Source organism: Lepisma saccharinum, chromosome 24, assembly GCF_977018435.1.
Source record: "Lepisma saccharinum chromosome 24, izLepSacc3.1, whole genome shotgun sequence".
In the NCBI taxonomy this organism is placed as follows: Eukaryota; Metazoa; Arthropoda; class Insecta; order Zygentoma; family Lepismatidae; genus Lepisma; species Lepisma saccharinum.
In genome coordinates, this window is record NC_139252.1 from 43289467 (window position 1) to 43312474 (window position 23008).

General features: G+C 37.3%; 2 protein-coding genes across 3 annotated transcripts in view; both read left to right on the top strand.

Moving 5' to 3' along the window:
- The first annotated feature begins 1668 nt into the window (after positions 1 to 1668).
- LOC145978312 (intermembrane lipid transfer protein Vps13-like) lies at positions 1669 to 17584 on the top strand. The gene is made up of 4 exons (XM_083110861.1): positions 1669 to 1899; positions 7557 to 7643; positions 12506 to 12704; positions 17453 to 17584. Exons 1-3 carry the CDS (start codon positions 1800 to 1802, stop codon positions 12700 to 12702), a joined length of 384 nt encoding a protein of 127 aa, XP_082966987.1. The 5' UTR covers positions 1669 to 1799; the 3' UTR covers positions 12703 to 12704; positions 17453 to 17584.
- Vps13 (vacuolar protein sorting 13C) overlaps positions 17500 to 23008 on the top strand; it is a 168880-nt gene continuing 163371 nt past the window's right edge. For both annotated transcript variants that reach the window (XM_083110859.1, XM_083110860.1), the window contains exons 1-2: positions 17500 to 17685; positions 22576 to 22714. In XM_083110859.1, the coding sequence (XP_082966985.1) occupies positions 17650 to 17685; positions 22576 to 22714 (175 nt within the window). In that variant the 5' untranslated portion in view covers positions 17500 to 17649. The remainder of the gene's footprint in view (positions 17686 to 22575; positions 22715 to 23008) is intronic.

Genomic DNA, 23008 nt, shown 5'->3' on the forward strand with positions numbered 1-23008 from the left:
GTGAATGTCCATTCATCAATTTCATCATTTCATCAATCATCCCCATCTTCGCAAATTAGCCAAGAGGCACAAAACGCGAAGTAAAATAAACTAAATCAAATCAAATCAAATCAAGTCCGATTCACCGATTTATTCAGGATCGTGGGTTATTTTTAATCCCTGTCCCGACATTTTCGAACTGCAGTCATGATGCGAAAAAACTCTCTTCATTTTTCTTGTAAACTAACATTTAGACATGTTTTTTATGGTAATAATAATTGCTAATACGCAACATTTATTTTCTTAACATAGAATTATCATGGGTTTTCAATGGCACTCTCATAAGAAAATGAAGGAAATTAGAAAACATTGTTAATTTGCAGAACACAAAACTATTTGAACTTTTTGTAATCTCTCTCTCTCTCTCTCTCTCTCTCTCTCTCTCTCTCTCTCTCTCTCTCTCTCTATATATATATATATATATATATATATATATATATATATATGTGTGTGTGTGTGTGTGTGTGTGTGTGTGTGTGTGTGTGTGTGTGTGTGTAATTTCGTTCCTGGCCCCTCCCTCAAAAAATCCTGGGTACGGGCCTGCTGGGTTCGAATCCTGGATGAATGTTATTTTTTCTTCATTATTACCATAATTTATCACATTGGCGGTACATATTCTATGGTACAGGACTTAAAAAAAAACAACAACAAAAAACACTATGACAAATCCACAGTAGAACAATAGTCACCAATAATAATAATAATAATAATCCGTTGCGCAACAGCCCATGAGGGGCCTAGGCGTACTGCGTGGTCTGAACAGTGGGGAGGGGCGATCATCGTCCACGTGGACCTGTGTCTGATTTACATACGTTCGTTTCAATGACATATCCCAGGCTCAAGCCTCCAGAAACGTGGGCATTACGTCATCGGCGATAAAATGTACATTCCTCTGATGCAAAGTTTATTTTTATGACTGTTTTCATGACAGAAAGCATCCTACACATCGCGATAACTGAATGTTATTTCTGTTTTAGACGATTATGAAATAACATGTACTGCGCCTGTGTCACTTTTGAATGACATATCTACTTGTTCTTCTTAAAATGCACCCGCTCTTGCCGCTAAAATAAAGGAGATAAGTGAAAATTACAGAGCATATTGCACAACGATTCATTTTGTGCAGTGAGATCTACTAAACCCATAACTTTGTTACTAATTTTATCTTAAGTGAGAAATCCTCGTGTCGTATTTATCGTACAGGTGTTACAAGTTATACAAGTGTCCCCACGACTCGTGTCACAGATCATATATCATGTACCAAGTAATCTGTGCATTAGTGCAGCAGAAGCAACGAGTTTGGAAGTAGGTAGAGTTTGTAGAGTTAAGGAATAAAGGAAATAGATCGTCTTTTGTTGAGGAGCCATGCGAACGCGAACGATTGCGAATGAAACGAGACCGGCGACGTGGAGAAAAGACTATTTATGGCAGTGACATATTTGAAATCCTCTTCAGATATTCTAAAATATCATAAATAAACTTTTGCCGCACAACCGTACAAATCATTTGCGTTATTTTGTTTAGCATTGCCGAGGATTTCCGCCGTAATTTTCATGCGCTCTGCCAGCTTACTTTTGTTTCACGCGGGAAACTCCTTCTGATGCTCTACGACTCAGAACTCGTCCAGCAGCAGTGTTTTGAACATGGCGATGCGGATTTCGTGTAGTCTGCAGTGAGGAGGGCGTGAACAGCGTATACATGCATTGGAACTTAATAAAACCTCTCCTTGTGTTGAAAACTACAATTTTGACAACACAAAAATGGTGTTCGAATCACTTGTGGTAGAAATAGTGAATAGGTTTATTGGTGATTATGTAGAAAATTTAGATAGATCACAGTTGAAAATTGGAATATGGGGAGGTAAGTCAATATTTTTATTAATTAAAAAGGAATAGACTTGTTATTGTTAAATTTATATTAAGTGGCATTTTTATGTAAAAGATTAAGCATTAGTAAAGTAAGTTTGAGTGATGGATTCTTGTGCCTAATAAAATTTTTGGATATTTATCGTTAATATTTGGATGGGACGAAGGATATCTGCATATGTTATGATCATGCATGTGATGTTTACTACGACGATTTACTATATTGGCATCTTTCCAAGTGTCAACAAGGGATCTTGCAGGAATATTTTTTTCTAGGTGTGGAATTGTTCAAGCAACGTGTATGTACTCGTGTTATGCTCCAGAGAAAAACTTCCAATAAATTTAAAAATACTATATCTACGTATGTGTTAATTCCTTTGTACTCAAAATCATACATGTAATTTTATTTTATACTTTTTAATATGCTTAAGTATGTGTTAATTCCTTTGTACTCAAAATTATACATGTAATTGAGCTATCTCATATCATAGTGCTATTTGTACTCATATGATCAAGTGGATGGAAATAAATCTTATCTTATCATGTATTAGCCATATAAATGATTTGACTGGTAGGGAGAGTATACATGATAATGCCTAATAATGAATGAGAATTTAAGTTGAACAAATGGGAAAATATTACTCAAACTTTATGCCTAATAATGAATGAGGAATTTAAGTTGAACAAATGGGAAAATATTACTCAAACTTTTCTGTGCACCATAATGCAATTTTGTAAGATTTATAACATATCTGTGCATGAAAATTTGGTTTCTCAGTTTATCTTTCGGAATTAATCTTCAGTTGATTTCTAGTTATGATACACGAGGTATGGCATTCTAATTGAAAGTAAAATATATATTTGTGTTTAGTCATTATTATTAATTGGCATGCCCAAGCAATATATAACCTATGCTTTTCTTTTCATATGGGAACATGTGGTATGTTTTGAGTAGTGGTCCCATAAGAAGATAGTAACAATACTTGGTACTTGTTTACTATCCTGTGAACAGATTTCTTCATTTTTACAGAAGAAACTACTTACCGTAATAAGTTCCTGTAGTATTGTCTAACATCGGGAAGGTGTTTTGTGTGAAATTGAAGTAAGTTTTCCGTATCCTGAAAACGGATTTCTTCAAATTTAAAAGTTTGGGGCTCATTTGGGGGCAGGTGACTCCGGCCAATTTCTAACATGCCTTTAACAGGGATTCTATAGAAAAGGCTGGAGTGGAGGCGGGGGCAGTAGGTCAATTACCCCAGGGGCGGAGCCCGGAATCTGTGGGAAATTTTGACTCGAAATTCAAAGGAAAATAGTGAAGAATTGCAATTACTTTGATCAAAAAAACGTCAATACACCTTAAGGAATTTTCCGTGAAGCAGATAGGTAAGTACGAATGTCAAAAATTGACGAAGCGAAAGAAATTATAGGTGTTTGCAGGATAGTAAATTTTTACCCAATACTTTGCTCCCCTGGTGATGTTAGTTTTTGGTGTGATGAGAGTCTTCTTGCTTTAATATAATTGTATGAAATGGCATAGTCCATATCAATTCAGGCAGGGGGGTTACCTTCATAGTCTCAGATGTTATTGAATTAAACATGTTAAAATTCAGGACAAAGTAAGAAACCCATATTTTTTTGTTTAGTCCAAAAAAAATTCCTGCCCCGAGATACAGGCCGCCAAAGATGGTACCACGGGCGTTTTTCTCACGTGCGATTTTCGGCAAAATATTAAAATGCTCTATCTCTGGAACGGTTCAAGATATTTTGTTGCTGTTTTTTTATTTGAAAGGGAATAATTTTCTGAACAAAATGATAACATCTGTTTGGAAATATGTGTTCAAATTCTCTTGCTTTAGCCTTCTGAATTTTTTTTTAAAAATCAATAATAATTTGTATAAAAAATGCCAATCCCAAAAAAATTGATTTTTTTTACTGTTGATCAGTACCAAGTACTACATTCCCTGAAAAGGAGAACTTCGACTTTTGAGTTTAACAGGTCTTATGAACAATTGAAAATTTTGCCATACATTAAACCAGTTTCCATTACCACATTCTCACATATTGGTCTCATGAAATCAAAATCTAGTCTTATTTGACATGGCATTTTAATTCTTCATAAAGATGAGTAACAGACACTGATTTCAAAACATATTAAAGCTTCCAAAATATATATAATATATCTCTGAGGACTAGAATATCCTTACCTATTAAAAGCTGAGGCTGCAAGAGGTCACTCGGCACACGTAGCAGGGTGTCTACCAGTCAAGCTTTCAAAACATATGTATGAATGTGGTAATGGAAACTTGACATAGCAGATGACTCTTCGGAAGTTACATATGCAACATGGGAGGAAAATAAACTCATTAAGAAAACTGTAGCCATTGATACCTTCATTGACGAACTTGGGAAATGGACAGTGAAAGCAGTAACACACCAACATCTGAAGAAATTGCAACAACAACACGTTGAAGGGATGTGTAGAGGCTGAACAACTACGTTTAGTGCTTCACTGTGATTTTGCTGAGAATTGGTCTGAGATTCTGCCACAAGAAATACAAGGGTATCACTGGAGTAATGACCAAGTTTCAATTTTTACAGGAGTCACATATTTTCAAAACAAGACCACAAGTGTTGCAGTTGAGGACATGACTCAGCACATGCATTGTTGGCAATACGCAAAATTCAACAACAGCTGCAATCACAGGCAGAAAAGTCATCATTATTTCTGATGGTGCCCCGAGTCACTTCAAAAATCGTTACCAACTGTTTGAATTGACTGTCGCTTGTGCCAATGGAGTGGGTATACAGTGCTACTGGTTATGGGAAGGGGCCTTGCGATGGTGTAGCAGGCCTGCTGAAGCACCACGCTACAAAACATAATCTTTCCAGCCCAAGTTCAGCTACAATTCAGAATGCCGAGGATTTTACAAGAGTGGTGAAGTCATACGTGCACATCAACAGCCCTCATCCTGTTGCCCAAAGAGGAAGTTGAAGAATTCCGCCAGCAGAAAATAGAAAAATGGTCCAACCATTCACTACCCCTGTGAAAGGAATTCAGAAGAGACATGTCTGGATTCACAGTGATGGGCAAACATATATTGCACGAACTTTAAAGGTCAAGAAAGAAGAAATTTCATTTGTCCATCCAAGATCTCGGAAACTGCAGGAGAATATTCAGATTCACAACCTACAAAGAGGGATGTTTGTGATTGGTGGATTGCAGATGTTATAGATATCAGTTGAGTTAAGTGAAATTGTCATGAACTTTATGCTACCACATGGACCGGCTGTTGGATATAGATTTGCAGCTGCAAGACAGCAACACCACCACCACCAGTGCTCACTTCCAATTCGTGATGTTTTAAAGATTGTGGGTGCCCAGTTCCTAAATGTTCCACAGGAAGGCATCACTCAATATCAAAGGAAGATACTGATGCAGTTGAACAAATTTTTAGTTCATTGAATTGCTAATTTCAGTTCTAAGCAGAGTGCACAGAAGTGGTATGCTTTGGAACCTGTAATATGTTTTGGAACTTGCACATATATTTTGGAAGCTTTAATATGTTATGCTTTGGCCGCGGTGGCTCAGTCGGTAACGCATCTGACTACTATGCTAAAGGTTCCGGGTTTGATCCCTGGCCGGTTCAAATCCGGGAACTTTTCTAACGGAAGCGGCCCTGGTGCCCACCCAGCATCGAATGACATGGGTACCTGGGGGGAAACCCTGGGGGCTAAAGGCAGTCAGGGACATGATGCTGATCACATCATCCCCACTCACGGCCCAATCAAGAAAGTGTGGGGCGTTACCTCCACACCCCTTCATGGCATGGAGCTTAGCTTGCTTAGCACCATGCTATGAAGGCATATAGGGGGTGTAGGGGTAATGCCCCACACTTTCTTGATCGGGCCGTAAGTGGGGATGATGTGATCAGCATCATGTCCCTGACTGCCTTTAGCCCCCAGGGTTTCCCCCCAGGTACCCATGTCATTCGATGCTGGGTGGGCACCAGGGCCGCTTCCGTTAGAAAAGTTCCCGGATTTGAACCGGCCAGGGATCGAACCCGGAACCTTTAGCATAGTAGTCAGATGCGTTACCGACTGAGCCACCGCGGCCAAAGCATAACATATTAAAGCTTCCAAAATATATGTGCAAGTTCCAAAACATATTACAGGTTCCAAAGCATACCACTTCTGTGCACTCTGCTTAGAACTGAAATTAGCAATTCAATGAACTAAAAATTTGTTCAACTGCATCAGTATCTTCCTTTGATATTGAGTGATGCCTTCCTGTGGAACATTTAGGAACTGGGCACCCACAATCTTTAAAACATCACGAATTGGAAGTGAGCACTGGTGGTGGTGGTGTTGCTGTCTTGCAGCTGCAAATCTATATCCAACAGCTGGTCCATGTGGTAGCATAAAGTTCATGACAATTTCACTTAACTTACCAAGTTTATTCCTGTATAAAGAGGTCCATTTTTTGCATCTCAAATATTTACAGCACAACCTCACATATTTCAGAAACATGAAATATGAACACTACAGCATGATATTTCACATTTTCTGTTTTTGTCAAAAACAAAATATGGGTGCCTCTAATCTGAATATTTTGCTGCATTCCCATGAGCAAATTTTCAGATCAAGACAGGGCTTCCAAAGTTGGATGCTTAAAAAAGTCTGCGTCATATTTCTATATCAGATATCCAGGCCCTTGTTGCACGCTCTTCTTTTATTCTGTATACCTTACAAGGAGAGGTTGTAAGTTAATCAATGCTAAGACAAGTATGTGGTTGATGCAATGGGGATCTGAATAAGAAAGCAAATGCACATGCATATATTCATAAGACTATAAAAATCTGAGATATATATATATGTATGGTAAATGAAAGAAACACAAGTCTCTACATAAATGTGCTATTAGAAGGGATATGTTTATTTTTGAAATATGTGCAGTTTTTAAATCAAATGAAGATTTATTTCACAATTTTAAAAACAAAATCTCATTTTATATATAGGCTACACCACTTTTTATCCAATTTCTTGCTACAACAACACCAAAAAAATTATTTATATACCACTTTTGAACCCAAAATTGACTGTTTTTGTTCCGAAACTTTGCTTTTTTATTTACCAAAAATATGTGCCTCTGTCAATATACATTAAAAGTGGTGTAAATACATTTCATTTGAAATGTTCATTTTGATGATGTATCCAGTGGTATACTTGTTGGCATTGATTTTTTTTAACCTACTACTTGTGAAGATAGTAGGCATCCAGGAAATATATTTGTGAAGTGTTTCCACCCTGCATGTTGGTACTTGACCTCACTGGTGGAATTGAGACCCTCTGTCAATTTGGCAAAAGTTTATTTGAAGTCTGTTTCATGTTCATGTAGGTTAATTGGGACTGGGCCTATGGTTTAAAGTAGGGTCAGTTACGCTGTCGTACGGTCCTCCAGATGTGGGAGTCCTTGATTAGAGGTGTGAGCCTATGCCTCTGTACTATCGGAGAGGGTACTGCCAATAAAGTAGTCGATTACATGGTCTTGGCAGAATATTGGATAAGTATAATTATGTCTGCCACATGTGTAATGTCAGTGTCTGCAATGTGAATACCTTTTTATATAATTTTGTATATTGTTGTACTTTGCAGGTGATGTGGTACTTCATGACTTGATACTGAAGGAGAGTGTTTTGGATGACCTAGATCTTCCAGTGAAGACTGTCTATGGTCGTCTAGGTAGTGTATAATTGCTTATTTTTCTTTTTTTGTGGAGGATCCTGCTTAATTTAACTGTAGTAGTGTTTTCATTATTATCATAACCAGGGTGGTCCAATCAGTAGAACATCAGACTGCCACCCGGGCTCTATTCCTAAGGTGGAAATTTTTCAATCAGTGTCCCTGCACGGAGCTGCTCTTGGTTTCATTCAGCCTCTTATAAGTGGATACTTGAAGGGGGGTGTAAATGTGCCTCTAAGCATGATGCTGATCACATCCCCTGCACCAGTGGCTGAGATTAGCAGCATTGAAAAATAATTTATGAACGTCAGTCGGATCAATTGCAGTTATAGTCTGTTAGTTGTGCAGTTGTCAGCCATAATGTCTTCGGTGGTTTAATTCCACAGGTGCTGTTGGCATTTCTTTATTTTTTACTCTAGCAACAGACAACTACTTCAACTATCAATTTGGCTTGTCTACTTGCTTTTTATATAATTTCTGTGGTTAAAATTCTTGAAAAGTTGACCCAGAATACATATTTTCAATTCTTTTGGAGTTAAGAGTATGCGGAACAGTTTTCGCAAGACTCTTCCCTTCGAGTCAGAGTTGCCAACTTAGCTCTTTTGGGGCCAGATCTAGCCTTCGTAAATCTAGCTCCTTGAAAGTCACTTTTAACTCAATTTAATGTGAAATTTAGCTCTTAAATGGACATCAGGTTTGGCAACGCTGCCAGGATGCCCATAGGAGGCAAGGCTCTTGGGAATATCAAAATTCTGACGACAGAAATATATATAACCGAAAGAGGGCAGTTTGATGAAGCTTTTGACTAGCAGAAAAGTCAAAACTTCCATTTGATCAGCCGTAACTTGATGTTGAAGTTGATTCCTCATAAGGTATAAATGGGATTCCGAAAATTTTTATTCATCATATTTTTCAAACATCGTGTCTAGCTTAATATTCAACATAAAAGGACACTTCCACTTGCAATAGAGGGCGAAATTCATACTTTTGCATACGTCCAGATTATTTTTTAGTTGAACTGCCCAATACGAAGATATTGAAATGAATGCACACATGGGCAAATTTTTTTAAATTTTCCTCTCCATTGAAAAAACCTCTTTGATATTTCAAAATATTAAAAATGACATATGCTGAGAATTCCTGTAGTTTTCTTTCACTGTTCTCTAGATATTATCAATAGTTTAATAGACTTACGTAATCACAAAACTATTGATAATATCGAGACAACAGTGAAAGAAAACTAAACGAAAATTCACGTCAATGCTCTAGAAGAAATTTTAAGCGTATGTAATTTTTCATATTTTGAAATATCCAAGAGGTTTTTCGAATGGAGAGGAAAATTTGAAAAAAATCACCCAATTGCATGCCAAAGGTCCAGCCGAGCCTTAAATCAAAACTTGTCTGATATTTACATACACAACCATAACTTACGTAGTACAAAATTCTACCATTTTGGTATTTTTATGAATGCAAGGTAAACTCCATATATATATATCTTGGATTCGAAAATATTAGGACTGATCCAGTGCCACTTTGAATTGACACCAGTAATGATGTCAAGACTATTACTCATCCCTCCAATAATGATGCTTGAAAATTGGCTTCAATTTAGCAGTTTTACTTTAAAATATTCAATAATTATATCAGAATCTGAAAATACTCGTAGTACAGCACCTTGAATAACGTAGTGTGGAAAACGACCCAAGAAACTGGTTCCCCGAGACGATGACAAGTAGATGGCAGTGCGATCGACCCAGGTGCTAATTTTGTTATGAAAGTAATGCGGCTTAGTTAGTTTTTGGAATATATTGTGTAGATTTGTTTCTCTAGAAAGGCGGTAAGAGAATTGATGGAAACAGTTATATTTGTGGAGTGATTTGCAGTCACGAAATGGCATTAATTTGGAAAGAAAAGTAAAATAAAATAAATAAATAAATAGCATGCGTAACACAAGAAGAAACATCGCAATGTGATTCCGGACGTCAGGTCTTGGACTGTGTATTAGAGTTTATTTTTCTATGTTATTAGAATATAAATAGTATCCTGAGAGATATTTCATACCGAGGCGACAAACCACAAATGTCGCTTGAAATCAATGCAGCCTTTTGAACCGTAGGGACACAAGCTCTGACTGCACAGTTTCCTCGAGGAGATTTTACACCAAAGCGAAATGGGTCCTTCGGTCCAAGGCAACTTTCACACCAAAGCGACACATGTTGCTTGGAAACGAGCCAATCAAGAGCAACATTTCACATCGTAGCGGCATGACGGGAAGCACAGGCCAGCGTTCGGTTGGTGAAATCCTTAAGCGATAAGTGTCGCGTGCTGCTTGTTGCTTTGGTGCGCAATCTCACTAAAGCAAGACACTCATTGCATCGCGTATGCGCGAACAACAAACCATGGCAACATGTTGCAAGCTAATTGAGGAAATGGCCCAGTTTGAGCATCGCAGAAGCGACAAAGCGACACGTGTGACTTATCGTGTAGCCTAGATCTATAGTTGTAATGTACGGTTTATCATGTCGGCAATCGGTTGTTCGCAAGCAACGCTTGCTAATAGACTGAAGGCACCATGTCGCTTGTCACTTAGTTGGGAACTCCCCCTGTAGCGCGTCACTTCGGTCTCAGCACCCTTCCTTTAAGGAGCTTTCCGATCGAAGTAACAAGTAGCACGCGAATACGCCATATGAACGTGTCGTTTGCTGTTTGGACCCTCATGTGCAATGAATGCTATTTTACAGTCTGGAAGTGTGTGTCACTAGTGTGACAGTGTGAACATCCCGTGTCGCTTGTCCCATTGGTTTGAAAGTTGCCTTACACTCATGTCGATGGCACTAAGAAAGTTTTGTGGGGTTCCCCGTGTTGTTTCATGCAATCATCATTATCATCATCGCCGCGATTAGTTTAAAGCAGAAGAAAAGAGACAGTAAATATCAAAAATACAAATGCTTCAGTGTGTATATCTTTAAAAGAAATGATGATGATAATAATAATGAACCTAATTCATACACAAAAATGTAGTTGCCAAGAGCATTCCACGTGTATTTTTTCTCCCGTATTATTAACAAAAGTATGACTATAACAGGACGTGGTCGACTGTCTAGAATGTTCGTTAATATCTTCGCGACCACTGTACCAAATATCATAGCAATTATCACATTCATAGAAATGCTTCATGTAAAAGAATCAGACGTTGCAGCGAAAGCTCCATTTACTTCCATTATAAGCAGTCGAACACCAAGCACCGGGGTCAACACCAGTGCCTCTAGCGCATCATTTTCGAGTGGAACCAGCCAGAGAGCGCAGAAGCATGCCGCTTTCCACACTACGTTATTCTAGGTGCTGTACTTGTAGTTACCATTTTATCACAAAATACATTTTTTACACATTACTGATGCAAAACAAATGAATACTCTGAATTTTGCCGAGACTCCTCAAAATAGCTAGACACTGAAAATGTATAGGCTGGCATCAGAGCATAAATTCCAACCAATATATTCTGATACTTATACATTGGCTCAGCCCCATTAAATATACGAGGGCAAATCGAAAAGTATTTGCACCTAATTTTTTTCTAGCTTGTTATAAGTGTTATTACAAAAGTGAGATGTACGAGCGATGCAGTAGGCTTTTCTTAGAATGGCCCTTTGTAACTTCCAATTTCTTCCATGGCACGGTGCTGTTATCAGTTGGCAAAGATGGCCGGAGTGCTCAGTAAGTCCACGCTGTATGAGCAGCAAAGTGTTATTAGTTTTTTATGGTGCAAGGGACAAACAGCCACAGATATCCACCGGGAAATGGAGCCAGTGTATGGGGACAAGTGTTTATCAGTGCGATGTGTACAGTGGTGGTGCAAGGAGTTTGAAAATATGGAGGACAATGAGCGATCGGCGGACTTTAACGACATTACCCATGTTGATGAAATGGTGAAAAATGGTGACATTGCCACTGAACTTGGCATTTCCTATGGTAGTGTTTACGACATTGTTGAAGAAGTTCCTGGCAGGACAGAGGTTCATGAATGACACCGAAGTGCAGAATGTTGTTCGTTGTTGGTTCCGTGATCAGCTGGCCACCTTCTATGCAACGAGCATTGCGAAACTTGTGGTACGGTGGAACAAGTGCCTGAACAGGTGTGGTGATTATGTGGAAAAGTAGCAAAAAGTACGTAGAAGATTGTGTATATCTTGTTTTTCTTTTATGGTTTGTAATTTGGCAATAGATAGTTAGGCGCAAAGACTTTTCGATTTGTCCTCGGAAGGTTTTTTTTTTTCCAAGCAAGACCCATTTGAGTCATCTGATTGTATATGTTAATCAAGAATGTGAATGAACTGGATCATTTGTAACTATACATTAGATAAGTAAATTTCTTATTAGCATTTGCTATAATTCCATAGTGGTTCATCACTAGTACATATTAAAATATTGTAGTCATAAACTGAGAATGAATCAAGAGAGACTTCCAAAGAAAATTGTAACAGAATAAGAAAATAAAGGGGTCAGAGAAGGGAGGGGAACAAAGTATGGTGGAAAGGCTTTTTGAAATGCAATTGATGATGTACAGTGAAATCTTGATTGCTTGTGTTTTTATGGATTGTAGCTAAAATAAGAGAAAACGTGAATTCAAATTTAAAATATGAGATTAGAAAAACTCAGTTTCCTATGGCTAGTTAACATTTTTGGATGGCCAGATGTGGAGATTAAAAAGAAATTCTGGATATTTATCCTTAATCTGAACACATCCTAGTTTCAGTGCACTTTTTTTTTACCTATGACTGTACCAGATAAGTAAATGGTATAATGTTGGAGTGTGCAAAAGCATGGTTTCATTCTGTATTTTTTCTTGTCCATTTTCTTTTCAGGCAAGTTAGTGCTTAAGATTCCATGGAAGAACATTTACACAGCTCCTGTGATAGCCTCGGTGGAGAACTTGTTCCTGGTAGTAATTCCAAGCAAGCTGGTGGTGTACGATGCGGAGAAGGAAGACAAGTTGCTGCAGGAGGCGAAACAACTGGAGCTTGATAGAATAGCGGAGGCAAAAACTGAAGCAAAGTGGTGAAGGTTGGTTTTATATGAGAGAGTAATTTATCGCCATTGATATTATATGTAGTACACGGTTAGATTTTATCATTGCAACCTTCTTATCAATTCTATAGTGTGGTATTATCAATACCATAGAGATTAGAATACAGAATCAATGGATCAGTCCTAGTTGGTTCGTTTTACAGAACAGAAGTTAACATTTATTTCCAGAAATGTGGATATTAACATTTTGTTTCATACTGATAGTATATGAAGCTAACTTTGAGGGAGTGAATATCCACAAAATTAACTTTCTGATCCTTGAGGATTACAAGTTGGTATTTACCTACATAATCCTTACAATTGAAATTATGTGAAAATTTACACATAACTGTCTTAGTAGACTGATTTAATAGACAGATTATTTGCTACTAGCTTCACGTAGTGTGTGTGATCCACCATAATGAAATTGCCTTAGTGGTAATGCCATCGTGTTGTAATAAGGGGTCCCAGGTTCAATACCCAGCTCGAGGCACAAGGCACAGTGGCTCGGATCCTACTTTTAACTGTAATAATAATAATTCTTTATTTCCGTTGACCCATGTCCATGGGCATTTCTATTCTGCCATAATTCGTACTACTCTCTTCTGCAGAATAAAAATTTTTGCACGGTTTCTAGCATTCCCCCAAAAAAGCAATTCTGTATATTAGTTGCGACTGGAAAACACTGAAGTATGTTGTTCTTATTGTCTCCCTGTTTATTATGGTCCTCAAGGTTCGTATACGCTAGCTGCTCAATATGTATGTCCCAGTTGAGATTTTCTTGTATGCAAATACCTAGGAATTTTATGGAATTTATATATTTGAAGTTTTCATTTTCTATTTTTATTACTGGTTCTTCATTGTTTTTATATCTTGAATGATGGAATTTTATTGCTAAAGTTTTGTTATTTGTAGGTCCAGTCCCGATTAGCCTTTCTGTGCATAAAGTGGACTTAACATTTACTCGTATTTTGGTCGATTTTTCAACCATCGAATATAAGGTGCTACTCATAATTTGGTTCAAAAATCGACCATGCAGCGGATTACAAAATTCCTTTTTGTGGATTATCTTCATACTTTTCTATTAGGTGTGAAACACTTACGGTGGGTTAATCGAAGGTTTGGCACATCATGTGGATGCACCCCCCCTCCCCCCCGACTCCAAAGTTACGTATGGAAGCTGGTTTTCGACAGCTGAGCAACAAATACAAAAGGAATTTACGAGCTTATTTTCCTTTCCCGGACTAAGTGACAGCTTTTAGCATGACTTGGGTAACCCAACCTATCTTTTGTCATTAGCCTGCAGAGAGGTCCCTTGGAGACTCATTTACACGACTGGGTGGCATCTCGTGGCCTGACCCGAGCTAAGAATAGACAAAGAGGAACCGAAATGCACGTAACAGCTGGCTGTAAGAAAGGAAAGTTCTGGAACATGCTACGACCCTGGGGGTACGTACTTGACTATGCTATTTATACCACGGCTACAGAAATCTTAATAATATAAAAAAAGACGTTAAAAACTGTACTTACGTATGCGAGTATGTTGTTCCTATTTTCTTTCTGTAGGGATAGTTAATCTCCGAATCGTCGTTCTACAGAAAGAAAATAGGAACAACATACTCACATACGTAAGTACAGTTTTTAACGTCTTTTTTTATATTCTGGAATTGTGAGTAATACGCACCAAACCTACAAAATGCTAAGAAATCTTAATCTAAGGGAATAGGTTCTTTATTCGAGAATTCCAAATAAGAAAGCATTTTATAGCCAAGAGGATATAGTTAAATGCGGATCTATATTTGAAAACTGTACACAATACAGAGAAAAATATATATCGAAGCTTGTATATACATTGAAATATATATATATATATATATATATATATATATATATATATATATATATATATATATATATATATATATATATATATATATATATTGATTCCAAATTTACGTCGGTTATATTCTTCTTATACAACCTCTGGCAATAAAGTTCGGTGAATGATCCTGAATATCGAAAGTAGATGAATTCTTAATGAAACCTATCTTACTGTCCTTCGAAGTAGTCCCCTCCCATGGCTATGCACCATTGAGAACGGCTGTATATGTCCTTGAAACTTTTAGAAAAGTCTTCTTTCGGGATGGTGTTCAAGACCCTCGTCACGTTCCGTTGGATGTCCGGAATATCCTCAAATCTCTGACCTTTCAAAGCGATTTTGAGGCGTGGGAAGAGAAAGAAATCTGGAGGATTCAGATCCAAATTTCTTACAATGCATTGCTACAGAGGATGAGAGCTGGTGTGTGAGGTACGACCCTGAAACGAAACGCCAAAGCATGGAATGGCATTATCCTGCATCACCCCATCGGAAGAAGGCCAAGGCGGAAAAATTGTTGATCCCTCCAGCAGGAATTCCTTGTGGATCATGCCATCACTGTCAAAGAAAGTGATAAGCATCGTCTTGATGCGTGATTTTTACGCCTTGACCTTCTTCCGACGGGGGAGTACTCTTCTTCGGGCCTTTCACCATGGACGCAATGATATATGTCGACATCTGCTCATCAGTTGCTGTCTTCGGACATCCAGTTCTCTTCTTGTCTTCCACACTACCCGTTTCCTTAAACTTAGCTTTCAACTTAGGAACAGTGTCATGTGTGATGGTATCACGGTCCAGGTGTTGTTCGTTGAACTTCTGGGCAACCTGCTGGGTCGAATTTTCACCAACAAGAAGGATTAACTTAAATTCTCTCCTGGATCGTCAGTGGCATCTTTAAAACTGGGGAAAAAAAGAAGAATTAAAACCTAGGAATGTTTTGTGCCGAAGAATGTGTAAATTCAAGTCCCCTCTTCGAATAATGTAAAGTGAAAATAACGGTGGGTAATCTCACATTTCATCATGTTTCTGTCAAAACAAAATGTACATCCCCCACTAATCATGAAAGAAATGATCCTTATTACTCTTGCTGCACTAAATTGTTTGTTGATAAACTAAACTAAATCCCATGATGCAAAAGTGTTTTGAAGCTAGATTGATTTTGTTGTTTTAAGTCCACTTTATGCACAGAAAGGCTAATTGGGACTGGACCTACATTTTAAAGTGGAATCTGAACCACTGTGCCATGTTCCTCCACTGGGTATCAATCCCGGGACTCCTTGATTACAAGGCAATGATGTTACCACTACGCCATCGGGGAGGTACCTTTTGAAGCTAGAATTGCCCACCATCTCTTCATTGGGTGTCACTAGGTTACTGTATCAAGCCCCTTCACTTGGTGGAATAGTCTGCAATTGCTTCTTTCCAGTTGACCTCCTGGTGCGGGATAAGCACCTAAATTGTTGGAAGTTACCACTGTGTATTGAACCTGGGTCCTCTAACACCAAAGCTGAGAGCTCTTATTAGTCTATGTGGGAGCTTGAATTATCTGTGTATTTAAGTAAAAGTTGCCACCTACTTACTTTACAAATGGTTTTGGAATGGATGTTGTTTGATTCTCAGAATTTAATATTTTTGAAGACTTTTCTCAATAATATTAATAATGCGATTCACACAAGATATGGATAATTCAACTACCCATTAGTTTCCAAATACTGACAATACAGCGACTATATACAGCGTGTCCCGCTTATACGTATAATAAAAGAAAAATTCATAACTTCTAAACAAACTGTCAGAATGATGTGATTGTTGTTTCATTTTAACAATGAATTTAAAGAATGACTCAGAAATTTTTTTTAGCAACACATTCAGTGGTAGTTGTGCATGCGCAGTATCCAGAATGTCTTGAAAACTGATATTATCAGTTCCTCAGTAGCCATTCATCATGTGGTCGCCACAAGAAAAGATGTTTTGTGTTTTAACGTTGTCTGAAGTGAAGTCTGTGACACTTGTGCATAGACGATTTTGTGCACGTTATGGTTTGGGTGCTAAAGAAGTAGTACCATCGTACATTTCAATAAAGAAATAGGAAAAACAGTTACGCGAAACCGGTTCATTTCTCAAATCTCGTTAGAGACTTCCTGGACGAGCATTTCAATGGAAAATTGATAGCAAGAGGTTCGGATTTTATTGAATGGCCCCCACGGTCACCAGACCTCACTGTGTGTGATTTTTTGTTGTGGGGGTGTGTTAAGGACAAAGTTTACTGTACACCGGTTAGAGATTTGCAAGCCTTGCATGAAAGAATTATGGATGCAGTAAGCAACATTACCCCGCACATGCTTCAAAACGTGTGGCTTGAGGCTGACAACCGGTTTGACATTTGCCGTGCCACTAACGGTTCACATGTGGAAGTGCGCTAGTTTTCTTGATTTGCAAAAAAAAAATTCTGAGTTGTTACATGTTTGTACAAAGTTTGGACAAAAAATATTGGTAAATAAAAAAGTTGTGATTTTTTTCTTTTATTATATGTATAAGCGGGACACGCTGTAGATAAGTAAATAAACGAAGTAGAAGCAGTAGGCAGGCTGTGTTAAACCTGAAAATTGTGTGGTTATTAAATAAAATGCAGCATCTTCCACTGTAGAAACTGCTCTGGGAAAGAAGCAATTAAATTACTTTCACTGTTCCTGCTGACTATTCCCTGTCTTGCTCTTGCCATCTGATAAAATGCATTCATTCCCATTGTAGTAACCGTGATAAAGACTCAAATTACGTGTGTACTGAAATGTGAGGCTCATCCTCACATTAGATAACAATATAGTTTTAAAAATGCAATTTTAATAAGCTAATGATATTCTCTTTCCAGATGTGCTTCCAGAAGTTGCAGACACGTTCACTGAGAAACTGGCCACGCAGGTCATAAGGAATGTTCAGGTGCACGTTAAGGATATACACATACGTTACGAGGACAAAATCACCCATCCTGGACACCCATTTGCCCTTGGGATAACTCTCCACAACCTCACAGTCGAGACGACCAATGAGGGTTGGACACCTGCTGTAATGCAAGATACTGGCACAAAGGGGATGATATATAAGGTTTGTTAGAGCTTGCTTTAATTTTTGTGCAGTCTCTCGCTTTCTTATGTGATTGTAAGCTCATCAGAAAAAAAATTAGTCACCCCCTGGAGACATCACTCTAATACCGAGTAACACCACCTCTGGCCCTGATAACTGCCTCGATTCGTCGAGGTAAGGAGTCCACAAGGTTCTGCAGGTATTACACATCCAGTTGACACCACTCGCTGATCAGAAGATTACGTAAGGCCTCCAAATTGCCGGGATGCTGTTTTCGGCATTTCAAATTTCCAAATAGTCCCACAAATGTTCTATGGGGTTAAGATCAGGTGATTTAGCTGGCCAGGTTGCCTGAGTTTTCATCAATCCACTCACATATGTCTGCTGCCCTGTGAACACTGCAGTTGTTCTGATAAGTTTTGTTTTGCAGGTAAAACATCAGAGCATGCAACCGTGTACAATTCAGAACACCGAACCGAGGAATGGGATAAAAATATGGAGTTTGCCCTCTCTTCTCCCACTATTTTGGGGAGAAGGTACAAACCTTAGTATTCTTTTCAAAGAATGGACATTTCCAAAGAGAATGAAACATGTTTCATGTTCCTGGGTGCCATACAAGTTGAATAATGAGCCAAAATGTGAAACTCTGTTCGGAAATGTGGCATGGATATGTTGCGGAGAGGGGAGGTTGGTCATCAATGTGAATTTCCAAGGCTTGCTCCAGAGGTTAAAATTTTTCATCTTGATCTCCCTGAAAAACGTAAAATCGAGATTCCACTTTAGTGTATTGTCTCTGATGACTGAAATGGAGACTTGAATTTTCTTATTATTCAAGAAACAATTAGTTTTTAACACTGCATTTAACTTCATTTTAGGCACAAATTTATTGTAAAAATGACTTTTGAGGAAAGAAAGAATTTTTTCAATTTTTTATTACTCCATATTAACCATATACATTGGTATTTGGAGGGTTCAGTACAGTTCATATAAAAGAAAAATATATAATTACAAATTTTCTATAATTTACAATCTAGATATGCACTAACGCTATAATATTCCTTATTAACTAATAGTTTGTTTAATTTATTTTTGAAACTTGTCATACTTTCTGCTTTTATATCATTTGGTAAATGGTTGAATATTTTAATTGCCATCCGTTGGGGTCCCTCTTGAACTAATGTTAGCCTGGTGAAGTAAGGCTTTAAGAGCTGTTTATTTCGGGTGTTATATGTGTGTTCTATTGAACTTTGCAGAGCAATATTTTTTCTTGAATATAATGACATTTCATATATGTACAGAGAATGGAGGGTTAATATTTTAAATTTCTTAAACAGCGTTTTGCACGATTCCCTAGGCTTTATACCTGCTATAATCCTAATGGCTTGCTTTTGTTTTCTAAATTCTTCTAAACTTGCCGGTGAGTTCCCCCAAAATTCTATTGCATAATTTATTAGTGAATGAAACATTGCATAATATACCTGAATTAGTTTGAAGTGTTTGTTTTAATAACCTCAGTGCAAATATTTTGGAATTTAGTTTTTTAACGAGTATTTTTACGTAGTTTGACCAATTTAGATTTTCATTTATAGTAACTCCTAAAAATTTTGTTTCTCTAACTAATATTACTGGAAGATGGCTATTCTTTACTACATCTTTAATTTTATTGTTTTGTTTAGTGTGAAATAGCCCATAATTTGTTTTCTGTTCATTCAATAGTAATTTATTACTGTCAAACCAAGATTTCATTTCTTCCATTGTTTTTTCAATGTTGGCTTCTAACTCGTTCACATCATTTCCCTTTATTATTGTGCTAGTATCGTCTGCGTACAACAAAAACTTTGTATTCTGTATATTAAATGGTAAATCATTTATGTAGAAAAGAAAAAGTAGTGGGCCTAATAATGATCCTTGGGGAACTCCATATTTTAGCTAATGTCTTTAGAGTGGATTTGTATTTTCTTACGTTTCCTTCTCTTTCGTGGCTAATTTCAACACATTGCATTCTGTTTGATAAATATGATTTCATAATTTCAAGTGCGTTACCCCTTATCCCATAGTGTTCCATTTTAGAAATTAATATTTTGTGGTTTACTAGATCAAAGGCTTTTGTCAAGTCGTAAAATATTCCGAGAACTAATTTTTTATCGTTTATACCTTGCAAGATGTTTTCGATTAATGTATGTGTTGCACTTGCTGTGCTTTTATTTTCAATAAATCCATGTTGTTCTTTTGATAGTATGTTGTGTTTATTAAGGAACTGTAGAAGGCGACGTTTTAGTAACTTTTCTAGAATTTTGCTTAGCACAGGTAATAATGAAATTGGTCTGTAATTTTGAACCAGGTTTTTACTTACATTTTTAAATACCAGGTTGACTTTTGCTATTTTTAGCTTAGTGGGAATGATACCTTTTGCGATACATTCATTAAAGACATATTCTAAAATGGGTGCTAACAACTCCTTGATTTCTTTTATTACTCTGATTGGAAATTCGTCTCCTACAGCCTTTGAGTCTTTTAAATTACAGATCTCCTTCGATATTTCATTTGTTGTGGTTGGTGTTAAAAACATGCTTTCTAGAGTGCACGGCTTAGAGTTACACAAAAGTTGCAATGGGTTTTTTGCATTATTTATATTTGTTACTAAGTTATCTCCTAATTCGGTGAAGTATTTGTTAAATGTTTCACACGCTACAAATGGATCGTCTATTTGAATATCATTTGTGCATAATTTTATATTGTTATTTGTTTTTCTCTCTTTCATTACAGTATTTTCATTTACAACGTCCCACATTGCTTTGCTTTTGTTGTTTGAAGACACAGTTTTGTTCGCATAATATTTTTGTTTGGCATCTCTTATTTGTTTTTTATAGTAATTTATGTAAAATTTATTTACTGATTTATGTATGGGAGTGCGTTGACTTTGACTTATGGTTATCATATCTAACATGATCATAGATGGTTATTTAATTCCACATTGCATTTTGCATAATTCTAGGATATTGAGCTCCACAAATGTGTCAAGTTGCTTTTTTGCATATTCTGTGGTAGGACTAGATTCCAGAAAAGATGGGATCAACCCTCTTAATATGGCAATTTCAAACATGGTTAAATAACTATTACCAGACTAACAGAAAATCGTAAAACTGTAATTCATGTTTGGGAAATAAAAGACGCAGTTGATAATAATTAGATGTAAGCAAGTTACTAACTGAAACTTACTTGCAGACCTTGTATTAATTTTGGAGGCCTCTACTGCCATCCGCTTGGAAACTTGTTGCTTCACTGCTGGGCATGTTTCCAGTTCCTGTCATTTCCCTGCATGCTGCTAGGGGCGCTAGTGTAGCCAGTTCATCTGCTGCCTACGCTGAGTTTAAGTTGTAGCGGGTGCCAAATGTGATGCACCTCACTGCTGTCGATGTTCAGATCATGTGGAAAGTGCATAATTGTGTGTGTCTCCTTGATTTTGGTGTCAATTAGTGTGTGCGACGTATGGCTTACTGAAATTTCTTTGATATTGTGTTTGTTGAACTTGAGGTGCTTTGTTAGTCTGGTAGTTGGTTGGGATTTTTTTTTCCCCATCAGATAGTTGTTGTTCAAGGTGGCTACTCACCAGGAATTCCTTGAATCCCATTGAATTTATACATATTTATAAATGCACTGAGGTAAGTTTTTTACAATTTAGCTCCAATTCTATCGAATAAGGAAAAGCGAGCTGCGTGGAAAGTAAACCAAAATTCTCTCAATCCGTTAATTTTGTTAGTGTTCTTTGCAGAACAATCTATCTGGCAGAGGAAAGATTATTACAATATACAATATCTTGAAATTTATTAGGTAAATTTGACTTTGAAATTGTTATACAAATAACAATTTTTCATAGATTAGTATATCACGTTACATTTGTGACTTGTATATGTATTTCGAGTCTGGTTTTGTGAAATGGCAAATGTAAACTCCGCACATCAAATTAAATATTTTAAATATATGTGTATGTACCATTTAATTGAATTGCATTAAAATTTTGGATACCTTGGAATCGCACAGACCCTTCATATTGTTAATATATTTGTGTGGGTGGTGAGACGTGGTAAATACGTAAGGATGAAATAGAGCAAACATTTTACTTGTACTCTTGAATTTTTGAAAATTGATTGATTGTGATTGATTTCGTGTTTTAAGTCCATTTTATGCACAGTAATGCTAATCGGGACTGTACCTACAGTTTAAAGTGGGATCCGAACCACTATGTGCCTCCACCGAGTATCGAACCCGGGGCCCCTTGATTACAAGGCAACGACGCAACCACTGCTCCATCGGCGAGGCCTGAATTTTTGAAAACAGCCTTGACAACCGGTAATTATACTTGACTTTTATTATGGTTCTCTAGTGCCTACCATGCTGTTGTATACGCTCATTGATGGTTCTGATTCATCAGCCAATGTAATGCAAATTGCACTCGCACTGGGTGCCGTTTACTCCTGGGGGTGAGAGAAAATATGGTTTGTGTTTTTTTTAGAGCACTGGTTATTTTGGTTACTGGTTTGTGTGCTAGTTTGATGTCAAACTGTCTCAGGATCTTGGCAAGGCGGTTGGATGTGGTATGGTGGTAAGGAAAGGCAATCTATTTAATTTTATTGGTGCTAGTTGGTTGGTGATGGTTTAAACTAGCGGCACGCAACGAAAGGACAGGAACCGGAAACCAGCTCAGCAGTGAAGCAACAAGTTCCCAAGCGGATGGAGGCCGAGGCCACCGTAATCAATAGAACCTCTACAAGTAAGTTTCGTGGAAAAAGTTAGTAACTCGCTTACTTCTAATTAAAATTGTAATGTTAATTACTTTGGTTGTCGTGACATCATGGCAATTTTAGAATTATCTTGGAACGCTTTGAGTAATAATGTTTCCTTTTATTTCAGCTCCTCAGCTTGGATGGATTGGCCATGTATTTTAATTGTGGCTCAGTTATGATGGGTGACATGGATAATGCACAGAAAGCACATCACATGCAAGCAGGAATTGTGTACAAGGGATATCATCCAAAGAATTATATGTACAGTGAGTATCATTGTTCTTTTGATGCATGGTAAACAATAGCACTGAAACCAGCGACTTTCTCTAACTGTCACTTTTCGACTAGGCTAGAAGATAATGTAATGATTTATGTTACTTTTATAATGAAAATGAGATCCTGGTTTAATTGCCACATGATGACAGTTGTAAATCGTCAAAAAATTGTGTAAAAACAACAAATATGTGAAAAGTATAAATAAATCACATAAATATTTTCATTAAAATTAGGGCTGAGCCCATACCGATGCCTCTGTATTAACAGATAAAAGTGATTGATTG

Coding starts and splice junctions, on each gene's coding strand:
- LOC145978312 (XM_083110861.1), top strand. CDS start 1,800: ATGGTGTTCGAATCACTTGTGGTAGAAATAGTGAATAGGTTTATTGGT. Junction 1,900..7,556: donor GAAAATTGGAATATGGGGAG/GTAAGTCAATAT, acceptor TGTACTTTGCAG/GTGATGTGGTACTTCATGAC. Junction 7,644..12,505: donor GACTGTCTATGGTCGTCTAG/GTAGTGTATAAT, acceptor TTTTCTTTTCAG/GCAAGTTAGTGCTTAAGATT.